We start from the raw sequence: 15,872 nt of genomic DNA on the forward strand, positions 1-15,872 counted from the left end.
AACTGGTTTTCACATTGACGAGATGTACAATTTTCACAGGTGAAACATACCAGGCACATATTGGGCCCCAGACGTGTAGCATTTGATCCAACTTAAAGGTACAAAGTAGTGTCTGATAGTGTAAGGTATAAATCAGGGTGTTGTCACTCTTAGTCAGGACCCCTTGGCATGACTTTCTAATGGACTTAGCATCATTTTTCAATGTGCACAGGAGTCCGATAGACCTCCAGTGTTCTGTGCTGTGTTAAGTATTGACGCATAAGTCAAGCAGGCTTAAACCACAGCACTTTCCCTAAACTTAACCAAGTGCTGTGAGCACCTAAACATAACCAAAACCACAATATTACCTTAACCTTTAACCTCAACCAAAGTGCTTTATTTGCTTTGTGCATCTGCCATCGATCCTAAATGTAGCGCTTTGTTTATTCAAAAAATACATTGCCTCTGCACAGATGACACCAAGCGGGTACCCAGTGTGTTAAGTGACGCCAAGGGGTCCTGACCAAGTGTCTCTATGTGACGAGCTGGGACCGAGAATCTGTTGTACAAATTTGTACCAATTTAGCCTGAACTAAAGGTGCAGTTAAAGTCACTAAAGGCAGCACACTCTGCTAAAGTAACTGGATGGTGGAAAAAACAACCACGCACCACCACAGAAAAACAGGTTCAGTCCCAGTAGTGGTGTTTCTAGCTTGGCCCCCTGAATACAAGTTTGAACACTCACCAGCTTCACATTGGTAGGAAGTTAAGTGAGTCCAAACAGTTTCTACTTGAAACTTTTTTTCTTTTTCTTGTCTGATGTAAATCAAATCAGATGTACTTGTAGCCATGTTTTTTTTTTGTGAGAGTAATATTTCTTTTTTCCACAGAAGCATCTGCTGAATCATCACTTGAACTGCACCTCTCGTCAGAATTTTTAGTCTGCTTTATATTCAATGGTCTTATTTAGATAAAAAGACGTAAGTGAGCAAGAGAGTGTCTGACCGGAAAGATGACTCACAAAACTAATCGCACAAAACACAAGAAAGTAAGAAAACTCATAGGACCTGTAAGCTACTGAGGGCTTCTGCAATATTAGTCTCTGTCTTCCTCACATACACACACACACACACACACACACAGACACAACACAGGCTATTTCTCTCCCTCCCAAAAAGTAAAAAACAACCAAGAAATTAAACTGATATATAAAACGGGGGCGTATTTCAAGTCCAATTTTAGTCGCACTGTCTCTAAAAATAGTCACAAAATGTAACGAGATGGTCGCACTCTGGAGCCCTGGCTGCTGCTTAGAGTGCTCTATGGGCTTCCTGTTTGTAAGCACTGAGTAGGAGGTTTGTCGTCTTCCAGCGCAAATTGAAAATGCATCTAAGAGACATGGAGTGGATATGCTGGAAATTTAAAAGTTTCATGCTGAGGTGAAAAAGTTATTGAATGTATTAGGAAATTAGTCATGATGTGCATAATGTGTGTGATTTAAATGTCCACTGAGAAGAAGAGAAAGACAGACCTGTGAGGAGCGATGAGGAGACTTATTACCTGTAGCCATTGTGTTTTTTTCATGTTTTTTGTCACTATTTGAGGTATGACTGGTGCTTTTGTAATTACGTCATCTTCTTACACATTCCTCTTCCATAATGGTTTAATGGCACCCAACTGGAAAATGAATGCCACGGGCTGTTTATCTTGACAAGATTGTATTACATTTGGATGCAATCCCACTTAGTGGCAACAAAGCTACACCATTTCAATATGGTGTGTAACAGTGACAGACACTATCACTGCAGGATATAAAATACAGCAAGCTAAACTATGAAATACTATCACTTTAAAATAGTAATACTACTTATGAGGTTGGTTTTTGCTTTACAAAAGATGATTGCAATTTAAGACTCGAAAACTTAGACTCAATCTTATCAGCTTTGAACTGAATGAACTGAGTTATAAATATGTGACTTGACGCAGGAGCACCCAGGAGGTATTTTTTCATGATATAATGCTGCTTTTTCTTAGCCAGAGCTGACACAACATAATAAATTGGACATATCTGGGTGTAAAAAGCCACTGTTAAGGCTGTAGCCAGCCCGCTGTGTGTGTGTGTGTGTGTGTGAGGAAGACTGCTAACTGGTAAACACAAATGTAAACACTACCTGTCCAGCAGCAAATGGCTAACTAGCTACCAACTAGCTAGTGAGACACTGGAAATCTAGTGAGAGTGAATGACCATAATATTTCTTTTAGAAGCAGGTTGCGACTAAAGGAGAGTGAATATTAGACTCACATTTGTCAGCTAGGCAGCTATTTGCTAACACATTAGCCTTTACAACTACACAGGCGTTACCTCCAATCTTCTCTGCTCTGTTAAAGTAGAAACATTTTTTGTTGACTCTCATTCAGCTGTATCTTGATATCACTCCTCTGTTATACACTCTACAGTCACTCACATTGAGTGTTTGATTTGATTAGATTTTTGATGCTGAATAATAACAACAAGACCTTTGTGATTGGAGTCCTATCCACTTCCCTAGATGCGTTTTGATAGTGTGAGCCACAGTGGTCAAAGATGTGAGAGACTCTTGTTATTCCTCAGAGTGATAATGGTCTTGTTTTTTCTGTCATGAGCTGACATTTACCTCTGGTCATGACAGCTGAGTATTTGGACATGTTCCATCACAGACCTAAATCTTTACATTTCAGGATCTTGGCAGGCTCTAATGAGATCCTTACAAAGTCTCTTAATTTATGTTTTGTTAAAGGGAGGAGCACTGGAAAAATCAACCAGTTAGACCCATGTTACTAACACAGCTATAATAGTAATAAAGCAAATGAGATGTTGGTAAAACCGTACTCTAAAATTAAAGATAAGTTTTAAGAGGGGAAGATGTCACTGACTCTGAGTCTCAGATCCTCAGGCAGGAAGTTCCAGGGAGTTACAGAGCTGAGGGGCCGTTTACATTTACATCAAATGTAAAACTGATTGTTAACCATTGAGGAGAGGATAAAAAAGGACTAAAATTATGTAAAAGCTGAGCAGCTGCATTTTGCACCAGCTGAAGGCCTGATATAGTTTTTTTTTTGGTTCAACCCTGAATACAACGAACAATACAATAAATGAAAAAACACTTAATTAATTTCTATCTGATGTTGAAATTCTAAATGTTAGTGACAGGGCACAGGCACATGTCACACACACATGTCTATGCCCTTAACTAAAAAACACCTCCGAGATTGTGGCTCGTGAACTCCAGCCATGTGGTAGCATGTGCCATAACTATCAATGTCTCTGTATGTTGCTGGCACTCAAAATTGTTCAATTTTGGCCCAAAAACACCTTAGTAATTTTAAAATGGTGCCACTTTGCCACTGACAAGTTAAAAAACACCAGTCATGTCAGAAGAATCTAAGGACATCTACCTGCAGTCTGCTTCTGCAGGGGTGCAACATTGTAACAGTAAGAAATGTTTGACTAAAGTGAAAAAAATATTTAGACATCCAATATGTTGAAAATACACTTTTCAACGCTTGAGAGCTTCTTTCTTTGCCTTACATCAAAAGGTTATATTAAATGGGTTCTTCTACAGTGGCTGATTCAAACTCACATATTGCCTCGTTTTTCATGACTTCATGACATGTTTTGTAGTACAAACCATTTTTCCTTCAGAGTGAAAGGGGGTCAGACAAAAGAAGCGAAGTGAAAAGGGAAAAAAAAAAATTTCTTGAGTGAAGGAAAAGAGAAGAACCTTAGCCACGTGCCCGAGTAAATGTGCTTCATTATCGATTTATAGTACCAGTCCCACCATCACTCCCACACTCTCCATTCAGTATCTGTGTCACCCCATTCCAAGAAACACACACACTTCCACATTATACATACATTATGTATGTGTGTGTGTGTGTGTGTGTGTGTGTATATATATACATACACGTGTGTGTGCCACCTACCTTCATCCCCATCATTGGCACTGACAGTGAGAATGGCAAAGCCTACGTCAGCATCTTCATCCACATCAACTTCATAGGATGTTTGAGCAAATGCTGGCTTGTTATCGTTCACATCACTGATAAAAACGCGAACATATGCCGTGTCTGAAAGTTTAAAAAAAAGACAAAGGAAAACAATGAGAGAAAGAATGAGACAGAGAGGAGAAAGATGATTATAAACATGAGGCTGTTCTTATTCTGTCAGTGTGAACATGAACATCTGTCCGTCTCTCTCTGGATAGCAACAATTTAGTCACTTTTCACCAGTGTGCATGCACACACACAAACAAACACACACACACACACAAAGATAGGAAAGTAGACATTTCTTCATGCATGTGCGGAGAAAAACAAAAATAACATCCATTTCTTTCCTTCCATGCACTGGTGTATCTATTAAATCTGTCATCTGTCTCCAGTCTTTCTGTCTGTTTTAACATTAAATCCAGGTGTTTCTTCCTTTCTTCAACATTCAACCACAGGCTGAAGTGGAGTACAAAGCACCCGGGGGGCATCAGCGTAAGGCTCGCTAGTTGAAAAACCCGACATAGTACACTTCCTTTGATATCGGTATCAAAACGAGCATAATTTGCAATACACGCTTCAAGATGAGATAAATTATTTAAGCCAGGGTGGAAGAGATTGTATACAGTTCAGAGCACAGATAGCAAACTAATGCAGCCCTTGAAGCTATAACAAAATAAGTTGCAGATGCCAGGGCTTCGCACGTGTTCAGAATTTGTCAGAAGGAGACAGAGAAAGGTGGGGAGGGATGGAGGAAGAACACAAAGTGGATGAGCAGATGTAGCAGCCATCCCCTCATCCTCCCTCTCATCGGCAAATACTGTTCATCTGTGTTTTCCCACTTGTAGAGACATGCATGTGTAAAAATCACACCCCAGCCCCACCCCACACTCTAGCCTGTGTGTAGCAGGAGAGCCTGTGAAAATAGCGTTTATCGAGGTTATTTCTGTGGCTGCTCCTGCTGTCTCTAGTCTGCAATATCTCTCCGTGCTTGGCATGTGAGTATGTCTGTATATGTAGATGTTTAAATAGATTTAACCTCAGTTATCACAGCTATAAGAGTGAAAGGGTTTTGAGAAAAGATTCTTAAGAGGGTATTTTAAATATTAAGCTTCAGTATCAAGCCATACAGGTGAAGTATTCTCACATAAACAGTCAAACACAGGTGAGCACTCAGTTGGTGCTTTATCATAGTCATAAAAGTGGTGAGAGCTGGCAGCCCTGCTTTATCCAGCTGTGGGTGCTAATATCGTCTGGATGCAGTCTCTTGGTGAATGCTGCATCACGGGCTTCATTATAGAAAATTCTATCCAACCATAGACAATTTTCAACTAAGCTAAATCTGACATGGCCAAATACTTTTTCTTAATCCAGTGAAACAATGAGACTGCTGGGTTACTGTGTCAGAAAACTTGAATGGTGTACACATTGTTTTCTGGAGTTAACGAATGATTCTACTAAATTAATTAAGGTGACAATCCCTCAAACCTTGTTGCTGGCAGGCTTGAATAAGAAAAAGGTAACAGTACTCTGAAAAACAGCTGTGTGGCATGAGGTAACATACAATGGTAATGTGTAGTCCCATGTGAAGTCTATCTCTGTATAAAAATACACATTAATTAATGAGCGATGTATAACAGCGGTGGAAGTCAGAATTTTTGTGAAGTTCCCTCACAGTTGAAACTTTACTGCACAATGAACAGTTGAAGGATACATGAGGTGTGTTGAAGTTGATGAAGTTGTCGAGCATCCAGGTAGAATTCAATGAAACCAAATCAAAGACTGGGAGGTTAAATCATATGTGACTTTGAAACACCAGCTCAATTCAAGCTATGGATACAATATCCTGGAAAAAAAATTCAGACTTAATAGCCGAAATGATTTCTTTCTTCGAGATCAGGGCCTTGACAGCAGATTCTCATCATCTGTAACAGTTGGAGGCTGAGTAGGAGGGCACAAAAATAAGAAAAAACAAGCAAAAAACAAACAAACAAAATGCCATGATTTCAGGAGTGTCAGGGGATACATCAGATTTATGTCAATTGTATCATTCTAAAATAGATTTTTTAATAATCCTCGGATTGTGTTTCCACTTCATCTGTGACAGTTTGGCCTCAGGTCACCCTGGTTTGTTGCCATGTTCTAAATCATCTTTTTATTTTTTGTGTTTTTTGTCTGTGTGTTTTTCCTTCAGCCTGATTCATCATTGATTGACTGCGATTCCACATACTTGTGTGTGTGTGTATGTGTTTTGATGTGTGCATCCGTGTTAAGTATCTGTTAATTTGCCTGTCACCCATCCCTCTTCATGCCACATCATTTAATATTCATGACAGAGAAATAAATAAATAAACAAAATAACTCCCACAGCTTTACTGCAGTCTCTCAGTCTCTGCTCTGCTTAATATTTAACGTCTGTTTACCTTACCACAAATGTCATATTGAGCCAAACCTAGAGAGAGGATCTGTTAATAATCTATGATCATATTTATTAAAAATATATCCTGGTCTGTCTTGCTGTTTCTTCAACACCTCTCTCCATCCACCCATCTGTCTCAACAGCTGTTCATTTCTTCGTGTCTCTATTCTACCATTGGAGCATGTATGCATTTCATCTGGCAGCAAATGAGAGAGAAATAGAGAGATGGAGGAAAAGAGGGAGCAGACTGAAAGAGAAAGATGGCCTTTGGTCCTTCAGTAGGGAGAGATGAACAGATGTGGGAAAGAGACAGAAAGAGGAAAACAGAGATTATTGCTGCCTTCAATGAAGATTCAGAGCCTTAAATGAAGTTTACAGAGCAGCTGTCTGCAGCTCTGTTCCCTTTGTGCTTGTCCTCTTTTTCAGTCATACAACGGCGACCACATTCACTGAATAAACTGGATTAAAACTTTAATATCAACAGAATCTGAATCAGTTCTGCAATTGCATTAATCTGTTTGAGTTTTTACATGAAAGCTGGTGATTCTATAACCAGTATAATCAACTCAAACTCATTCTGATTGGATTTTAGTTGGTGCAGTTGCTTTGGTAGCAGCAACAGCACTAACTCACTGCAGAGTTCACTACCTCCAGATGCAACATTAGCACAAGGATGGTTTGTTGGGAGTTTCATGACATGGATTTTGGTGCCAGGCGTAAAGCACATTGCAATTGGACTCTGGGGCACTGGAATATCTAGTCTGGAGTAATGAATCATGCTTTACTAATTGGAAGTCTAATGGGAAAACCAGTTTTGGTATAATTATGTTAGGAGAGCACTACCTGCCTGAAAGCATAGATCCAACTGTTTGGTGGATGAATGACTTGGGGCAGATTTTCATGATTTGGGCTAAGCCAATTAGTTCCAATAAAGTTTATCTCAATGCTACATATGTCCAGGCTTGATTGCTTTTCCTTGGTGTCCCAGATGTTCAGGTCTGAACATCTGAAAGAACTTGACTGGCCTGCAAAGAGCCCTGACCTCAATCCCAACCAACACCTTTGGGATAAACTAGAAAGCTGACTATATGCTGTATAGCTATGCTTGATCACTGATTGCAACAGCAGTTCTATTTAACTACTTCATGACAGCTTTTGCAAGCACTGATCTTAACATTCACTGGGCATACAGCAGAAAACACAACAGCAATCAAAAGAAATTCTGAAGGTGCCTGCTGCTTGATGCGTATCCAGGATAATCAGCTGTCAACAGTAAAAATGGCCTCAATGAGTTAATCAGTCTGATTAGCCAATCAGAGTCAGCTTAGTCCACTTCTGCCTAGAAAGTGCTGAGTCATCACCAGCTGAGTAACTGGTTGCTATGGTGACTGGGGCCCCCAAAGGTGATGGGCCCCAAAGGAGCTGTTGTCTACGCCAGGTGGACAACAGCTCATAAGCCAAAACTTGGCATCAAAAATGCCCTCACACCTCAAAAAGTACAAGTCCTATCAACAATATTTCTTCACTATAAGCTCTGTAAAGCTTCAGTAAAGACACTGATGTATTATATGTGTACGTACTGTTTACGGTTTAGGCACAGACACAGTTTTAAAACACCCACCATCTCTGTTTTTAACAAGAACTTCAGAGCTCAGTTTAACATGGCAGTCTATGGGACTGTCAGTCTGCACTGTCTGCACTTCAAGGCAATTTATTCAAAAACTGTGAGTCATATTGCAATAGGAGTCACACTGGATAAAAGAGGACAAATTTCTCTACATCTTCATATATGAAATGTCTATGTAGGTTGGAAATTGTGGGAATTAAAAGAGGTCTGAATGAGATTTTTTGGAAATGTTTATAGAGGTGGCGGTTAGAGTGTGGGTGATGTCACGCACTGTAGCCCAGAACATTCTGTGCAATACACGGCCATTATAAAATCTGAAATGGTTTTAAAAAAACAAACAAAAAAACATAAACTGTGATTTTGTAAAAACTGCAATAGCTACCACAATGCAGATTTAACCCAAGAAATCCTCAAGTCTTGTGACCTGTTTAAAGTTTGAACCATGTTTCTGTGTGAATGTGTGAAGATATTATGTGGCCTCAAAGAGAGGGGGGTGGGTTTGATCTTTTTTTTTTTTTTTTTTGCAGTTACGTCATCATGGTTACTAGGAGCATTACTAAAAGACATAGCACACTATTCCCAATCAAACCAAACTGTGTTTTAATGTATGTTTTGCCAGGGTTCTCTCAAAGTTGCAGGACTTGACGCGAACATGAAGGATGTTCCAGGTAATGTCAGTCTTACTCACCAGAGTTGGGCTGTCCATGTTTGCCAGGCCGTGCTGACTCCCGGCCATCCACAGACTGAACCTCCAAAAGGTAGGAGCTTTTGGTCTCACGGTCAAACACAGTCTGTGTGTAGATGAATCCTAGCTCTGGGTCAATTCGGAAATACTGATGATCCCCACTGCGATCCTCCAGCAGGGAGTAGGAGATCTAGTCAGTGGGGGGGGGGGGTCAGGCAGACACAATTATACAGAGGGTCAAGTGGTAAAACTAATTACTGCTACTTTTCAAAGCAAGAAAGAAGACATTTCAGATCATCAAAAGCAGAAAGTGACTGAAAGTAACAGCATGCTGAAAGAGCAACATCACCACTTTTAACACAGTTTGTGTGTCTGTGTGAGCATGTGTAGGTCTGTTTTCACCTTGCCATTGAGACCCAAGTCTAGGTCATTGGCTGAAACCTGGAAAACCAAAGTTCCTGATTCTGCCCCTTCAGTGACCGAGGCCTCGTAGATGGAGGACGTGAAAAATGGGACATTGTCGTTTACATCTGGGGAAGGAAGAGGACATGAAGAGATAGAGTGCTTAGGGTATATAAAATATATATATATATATTGCATTGTATGTCAGGTGAATTTGATAGAAACATCACGGATGATTGATGCGCTCTTTGAGGCTCAAATTGCTAGCAGCAAACATGAAAACAACTTTAAAAAAGGCAACATTCAGTTCAGCTTTAGTTTCCTACTATACTGGAACTACTGTTTCAATTCAACATAACCCTTGTCTGAGCAACACTGAGAGTTTCTATAATTACACAAATCACTTCTGTTTTCATGATCTGCAGCTTATCACAGTCATGTCTCCATGGGGTCGGTCATACCTCTCCCATTAGCCCTTTCACCAAACTTTACCTTTCCAACTGCAGATATTTAATAATTTTAGACTGGTCAGGGAGGTGGACTACTAGTGTTTAAAAAGGCACATAGATCACTGATGCTACAAATCAGTTGTAACATCTCCGCTGTATTGTTCTTCATCACTGCCCATACCAAGTAATATATATTTTTTTGTAATTCTTCTCTAATTTTGTGCCAAACTGAGACACAATTATATTTTAGGCGACTTTGGTATCCATGTAGATCAAAATATTTACTATTGTGCTTCTAAATTATTAACTGTATGTTAATCATTTCCATCTAAAACATTATGCATCATTTTGTACACATGGGACAGGATTTAACACCAATACCATAGATCAATGCACTGAAAAAAAAAACCTAATTCTTCAGTTTAAATTTACTTTCTCTAAATAATCGAGATTTCTCTTAGAACCCAATGGCACAGTAGTTAACTCCGACCCTTCAAATTGTTAGACTACTTTGTTGAAAGACAAACACATCAAAGACCTTTATTCAGCCTGCTAATTCTTGTTTACCTGTGCTGACCCCCCATCAATTCTGTGAAATCAGTTTACCCTTATTTCTTTAAATGAATTTAAATCAATTACTTGAATTACTTGCCTCACATCCATCTGTCCTCATCTAATCTTAATGTTTTGCCACCAAAAATACTTTAAGGAAGAGGTTTTAGGAGTTAATACCCCCCGTCCTCTGATCACTGTTAATGAGCCTGTCTGTTCTGGTTTCTCACTATTTCCTGCTTTCTGCAACTAAGAAATGTTGCTAAAATTACATTAACATTGCCTAGAAATAAAACCAAGTTTTTTCACCTTTTTTTCCTTTTCTTTTTTTTTTTCTTTCCCCAGTCCATTAACATCTGGACCAGAAAGCACCAGCGTGGTTTCTGGGCAACACCAAATGCACAGACCATATTTCTGCACCACACAGACCTCCGTTGCATTTTAGAATCCAATTTAAGATCCCCTTAATTACATTTAGAGCCCTTCATCGTTTGGATCCCTTGTACATTTTCGGTTTCCCATATTCTCAACCCCATATTCTGTAACCCGACTCCTCCAATGTGCTGACAGAAAGCTTTTACAAGTTCTGCAGTCATGCTCAAAACAAAGGGGGATTGTGCTTCTACTGTTTCAGCTCTAGAACAATGGAACAGCCTTCATCTTAGCATTAGGTCACTGTAATTTATAACTATTTTATACTGAACTCACATTTTTACCATTCACATGTGTAATTGCTACTTTAATTTGTAAGAATAAACTGCTGTGTAACTGTCATTTGGCATTGCATTGCATTAGCCAATCAAATAAGTGTTTATTCCTAGTAGATGTCTTTGTAACATGAAAGCAATATTTATCTTGTTTACCTCACAATCACTGTAACAAAAGGATTTCTAATTACCTTTGTGAAGCAATTTTAAATTCCTGCCTCAGAGTGTTAAAAACTGCTGTGCAGAGTTTTGGTGTCTGCAAAGCCTTCGAACATGTTTGCTTAAGACTTCTTAAAGCTTCAATCCTCCTATCATTCTGGATAGTGGTTGATTTTGGACCTTAATGAAGATGAACGCCTGCAGCTACTGGAACAAGGCCGGAAATCTATATCCCATACATTAATGTTAAGATCTGGCTGTTGGAGAGGAAATGATAAGAGTTCATTCTAGTGTGCCTGAATGTTTAACTTGTTTAGCAGTGTGTCTGGGGAACATAATCTAGGGGAAGGAGAACGTCGTGATCAGTATCAGTATTTGCACCAAGTGATGCAACTCTGGCTCCTTCGTCAGCCGACTGGTGTGTGATAGTCCACATGTTTAGTGTAGCTTTGACAACTGATGAATTAATGTAATTTTTGCTGTTGTGGTTTTATCTTCCAACCCCTGTTGGCATCAAGAGGAGAGTAGCAGGTAGCAAAAAGAACCAGTGAGAGAGGATGTGAACTCTAAAGTTTGTCTGAATAGCAGAAGCCAAGTTGATTTAAGGCCAAAAGCATTACAGAAATGACTTGAATAGAGCAACACATTAAATCTAATGCTGCTCCATGTGCCATTTTTCCCTTGCCTTTCTTCTGAGCAAATGTCTTAATCTATGAATTAAAAATGGGGCCTTAAATCCATTACAGACCTCCCTCCCTCCCTTAGCCGCATTGCCTCTGGAGGAGTCAAAGAGCTTTCTTATTAAGACAGATAAGGGAGAGGAGGGGTGAGCGAAAAGAGGAGAAGGGGAAGTTAGGAGAGGGACAGAGAGGCAAGAGAAGGGAGAGGGTCCATGCGAATTAATTATTTCTCACTGGATTAAGACCAATTTAATGGAATGGGGTGTGCGTGTCTGTGTGTGTGTGTGTGTGTGTGCGTGTTGCGAGGGGATTAAACGCAGGGGAGTGTGGGGCATGTGGGGTAGGCAGAGTTATTTTGAGGAGCAAGGTCAGGGGCTAGCAAACACCACCATATTAAGCAGCGATGATCGCAACTTAAGCCAGGAGCATTAACTGTAACAGAGCGACACCAGGCTAAAGTAATCATTTTTAGAAGCGCCAGAAAATAATGATGGACATGATGGAGAATAACAGAGAGGTGAAAACTGATATTCTTTGCCGAAGATGAAAGATAACAATGAGTTTAGAGGAGCCCCCTGGTGAAATTTCTTGGGGCAGTGAGGTTAAGCATCTAGGTTGCACTCTTGGGCTTATCACACTCACAACAGCTGGTGAGCTCTGCAAATAATTTGGATTTGTGTAGCTTTGGATTCTCAAGCTTTAAATGAGTCTGGTGGAAAATTAGAACACAACCGGTCTTAGAGAGCACTACGATACGACCCTCCTGTTCTTGCTCTTCATTCTTTCTCTTTCTATGACCTCAGTTGTGCAACAACTGTGGTGTTGTGCAAGCAGTTTACAAAGAGCTGATACAGTTGCACTGTCCATGTTGAAAAAAGAGGGTAAGAATGAAAAAACAATAAGCAAATAAAGAAATAACATTTTTTTACTGTGATGACTAATGACAAAACACATTAGGTAATCATGTTGAAAACTGATAATGTGTGTATCAGTAACATGTCCTGGGTTTTCACTTTTGTATTACATAAACTGTTAGACCATAACTGGGTCCTGAGGTTGGTCCAGTTTCAGTTTTGAATAAGCATAGTACTTGATGCTGCTCTTGACTGAGAGCAAAGTCATTTTTTGTTATCTGTGCTCTAAAAGGTCCATTACGCCCATCTTGCAAATTAATCATGTAAAATCCATTCTGTTCTCCCATTAGCTTATACGTATCTCAGCCATCAAAAATTGAATAACCATGGTAATACTGTTGGTCAGTGTGCTGCAATGAATTTTATTACACAAACGCCCAAGAAATCTTTTCATTTTACACAAAAGGACGTCTGTAATAACAATGCATTTAAATGAATGCGAAATTAGGAGATGATGTTAAGTACGGCTGAGGGATGAAAATGTACTTCAAAGAAAACAGTTACATGTGGGGATCGGTAAAACAATTTCAAATAAAACAAAGAGAAATTGTAAAAAAAGCCACCTGTGACATTGACGTAGACCATGGTGAAGGCTGCCAGCGGTACAGCAGCGACGTTCTGAGCTCGAACCCTCAGCATGAAGTTTCTGGTGGTCTCGTAGTCCAGGGGCTCTGCCACCAGGATGGAGGCGGAACCGTCCTCTCGGTTGGGGGTCAAGTAGAAGCGAACCGGCATGTTGGTCTCCGGGACCATTCCATCCTCTAAATTGTAAGTCACCCTGGGATCCCCAAGAGGGGAGGTGGCTTTGATGGTCTGTTTGAAAAAGAGACAAGGCGGGTAATGCTGAGGTAAAATCATAGGATGATAGGATATATTTAAACACTAGTCTCAGTGAAAACCTATGGTCACCACTTATTTGATTGTTGTAGTTGTAGTCACATGATGTAAAATAATACAACAAATGAAAATGACTTTCTGGGAAGTGTCCTCTTTGTCATTTTATCCGATAACTGAAAAAAAAAAAGGATTTTCACCCAAAAGATAGGTTTGTCCTCTCTCTTGCTCCCTCCCTTTATCAGCATGTAAACATGGGCAGTTAATTATCTCATTATGTAACCGTCATTCCCTCTCTTTTAGCATAAATTTAGTCACCCGTGATCACTTTGTAGTATAACTGATCCTGAAAAATGACATTTATTTGCATTTGAAAGAAACTTTGCATGTTTCCAATTAACAACTTCAAGAGCTGGAAAAATGCTGAATGCTAGCAGTGATCCTCCGGACAGGGACAGGGACGGGGACGGCTGCTGCTGAGCTTCACTGGAGGTGTGCATTCTAAATCATGACAGATGATCCAATGGAAAAAGTGTTTTATAGCCCATAATAATGAACCCTAAAATATTAAGGCAGTGAGTCTGTTAGACTAGACAACAACCTGCTGAAATCTTTTGGGATCAAAGGGAAACAGAGTCTGCTCTTCATCATGCATTCTCCCTAAACTAATTAAGCAGAGGCTACTCAAAGCTGGTGCCACACACACCCCAATTAAAATCAAAAATGCCATCTCGGACGTGATGCGGCTTTCCTATGGGTGACCTAGCTGTATCCATTCAACCTCTAGAGCACAGCAGCTGCAATAATGAGACACCCTATTAAGCATGCAGAACTGGCAAACATGCCTGACTACTGTATGAGCCGATTTGGGCCATAAAAACCGCAAATTTCCACGGCAGAGCTATTACAACCCGCTGAGAGTCATTGCATCTTTGCATAACAGTCAAATCAACACTGAACTGCCATCTCGATTAATACATTGTACTGTGGGGACCACACTCTCTCTCTTGCTCCCTCCCTTTATCAGCATCTCTCGCAAACACAATTAAACACAGACGCATTCTCATGTAAAGTACTCTCCTCTGTCTTTTCATTCCCATCTTTTGGTTAATAGTATTCATCAGCAACTTTAATGGATTTAATTGCTTTCAAGAGATCCGTAGGAAATACTGTCAATCAGTTAGCGGCAAGAAAAAGGCAGTGGCTACAAATAATCAAATCAAATCCAATGACAGGATACATCTGAATGTGAACTGACAAAGGATGAAGTTGGAGTTAGGGGTGCTTTTGAATGTTACACTAAACTGATTGTTGTCCTCCTGTCTTAAGTGAATACAGGATTTTTTTTTTTGTGGTCAATATTTGATATTCATCCAGGGATTTTACAGTATCATAGAGTTTTAGCTGTACATGAAGATGTTTACCATTGTTATTTTTATGTTGAATTAATATAGATATAAACTTCTTGTTCAGTTGGCAGGCAATTTATTTTTGGTGTATGTATCCGTTGTCATTTTCTCCTCCTTGTTAAATGATATTACTGCAAAATAAATGTTTGGCATATCGCAACGGACCTGCACCACTGTCAATTCTTCTGTACCTTGAACTGAGCTGCACTAACTTTTCCAAATGCAGCCAGTGGCTCAATTCTTGTGCCTTCATTCAAGGTGGAGGACGAGCACTTTAAATTGCCTCCTCTTTTAACCTTTATTCATTCAGGGACTTTTCACAGACAGCCGAGCTCTCATTTTGCAGTTGGTTAAGTTAAGGGCCTTGCTGCGGTTCAGTGTGTCACTGAGATTTTTCTCATGTTGCTCTGAGGATTGACCCAGCGACCTCTCAGCCATAAGCCTGTTTATCTGCCCTTTAGGTCACCACCTCCTTGTTAGTGAGGTGTCACAGTATATAAATAAATATTTCTCGCCTAATCTTATATTGATTGAAAAATGTAAGAAATATATCCTTCAGTGTTTGTGCATCTTCCTCCTGCGTCTGCCAACCACCACACCCCCAGCCCAGCGTACCACAATGGGTGTGTCTCGGACAGTGTTTTCCGGTATGACCACGCTGTAGCTGTCCTTCTCCCACTGCGGAGGCTGATTCTTCACATTGGTGATGGTGACGGCCAGCTCCACCGAACTGCTCCTGTTCCCCCCGTCTGTAGCCACGATTTCCCTGGTGATATAGGTCCTCTGTGGCAGAGAGTCCACCCAGATGAAGAGAAGAGGAAAGGAGAGGAGAGAAGATCACTTGATGGTGTGTTCTTAAGTTGCCAATTAGTGTGGCGCGGTGATAATTACAGCTTCCATAAAGGCTGATAAACACCGTTAATCTAGATCACACAGATTTTAGCGAGCAATCCATTTTCCACACTTCTGTGCAGGAGGAAATTGACTGAAGGCTGCGTTCACATAAAAACAAACATACTTAAAGATAATC

The 15,872-nt window shown here is 40.1% G+C and overlaps 1 protein-coding gene across 1 annotated transcript in view; it reads right to left on the minus strand.

Moving 5' to 3' along the window:
• si:ch211-186j3.6 (neural-cadherin) overlaps positions 1–15,872 on the minus strand; it is a 266,619-nt gene that overhangs the window by 125,168 nt on the left and 125,579 nt on the right. Inside the window, exons 12-16 of the mRNA XM_018697417.2 lie at positions 15,458–15,625; positions 13,163–13,412; positions 9,139–9,266; positions 8,740–8,926; positions 3,943–4,086 (exon numbers count right to left, since the gene is read on the minus strand). Of these exons, the coding sequence (XP_018552933.1) occupies positions 3,943–4,086; positions 8,740–8,926; positions 9,139–9,266; positions 13,163–13,412; positions 15,458–15,625 (877 nt within the window). The remainder of the gene's footprint in view (positions 1–3,942; positions 4,087–8,739; positions 8,927–9,138; positions 9,267–13,162; positions 13,413–15,457; positions 15,626–15,872) is intronic.

The sequence above is a fragment of the Lates calcarifer genome, linkage group LG2 (assembly GCF_001640805.2).
Source record: "Lates calcarifer isolate ASB-BC8 linkage group LG2, TLL_Latcal_v3, whole genome shotgun sequence".
Taxonomy (NCBI): Eukaryota; Metazoa; Chordata; class Actinopteri; family Centropomidae; genus Lates; species Lates calcarifer.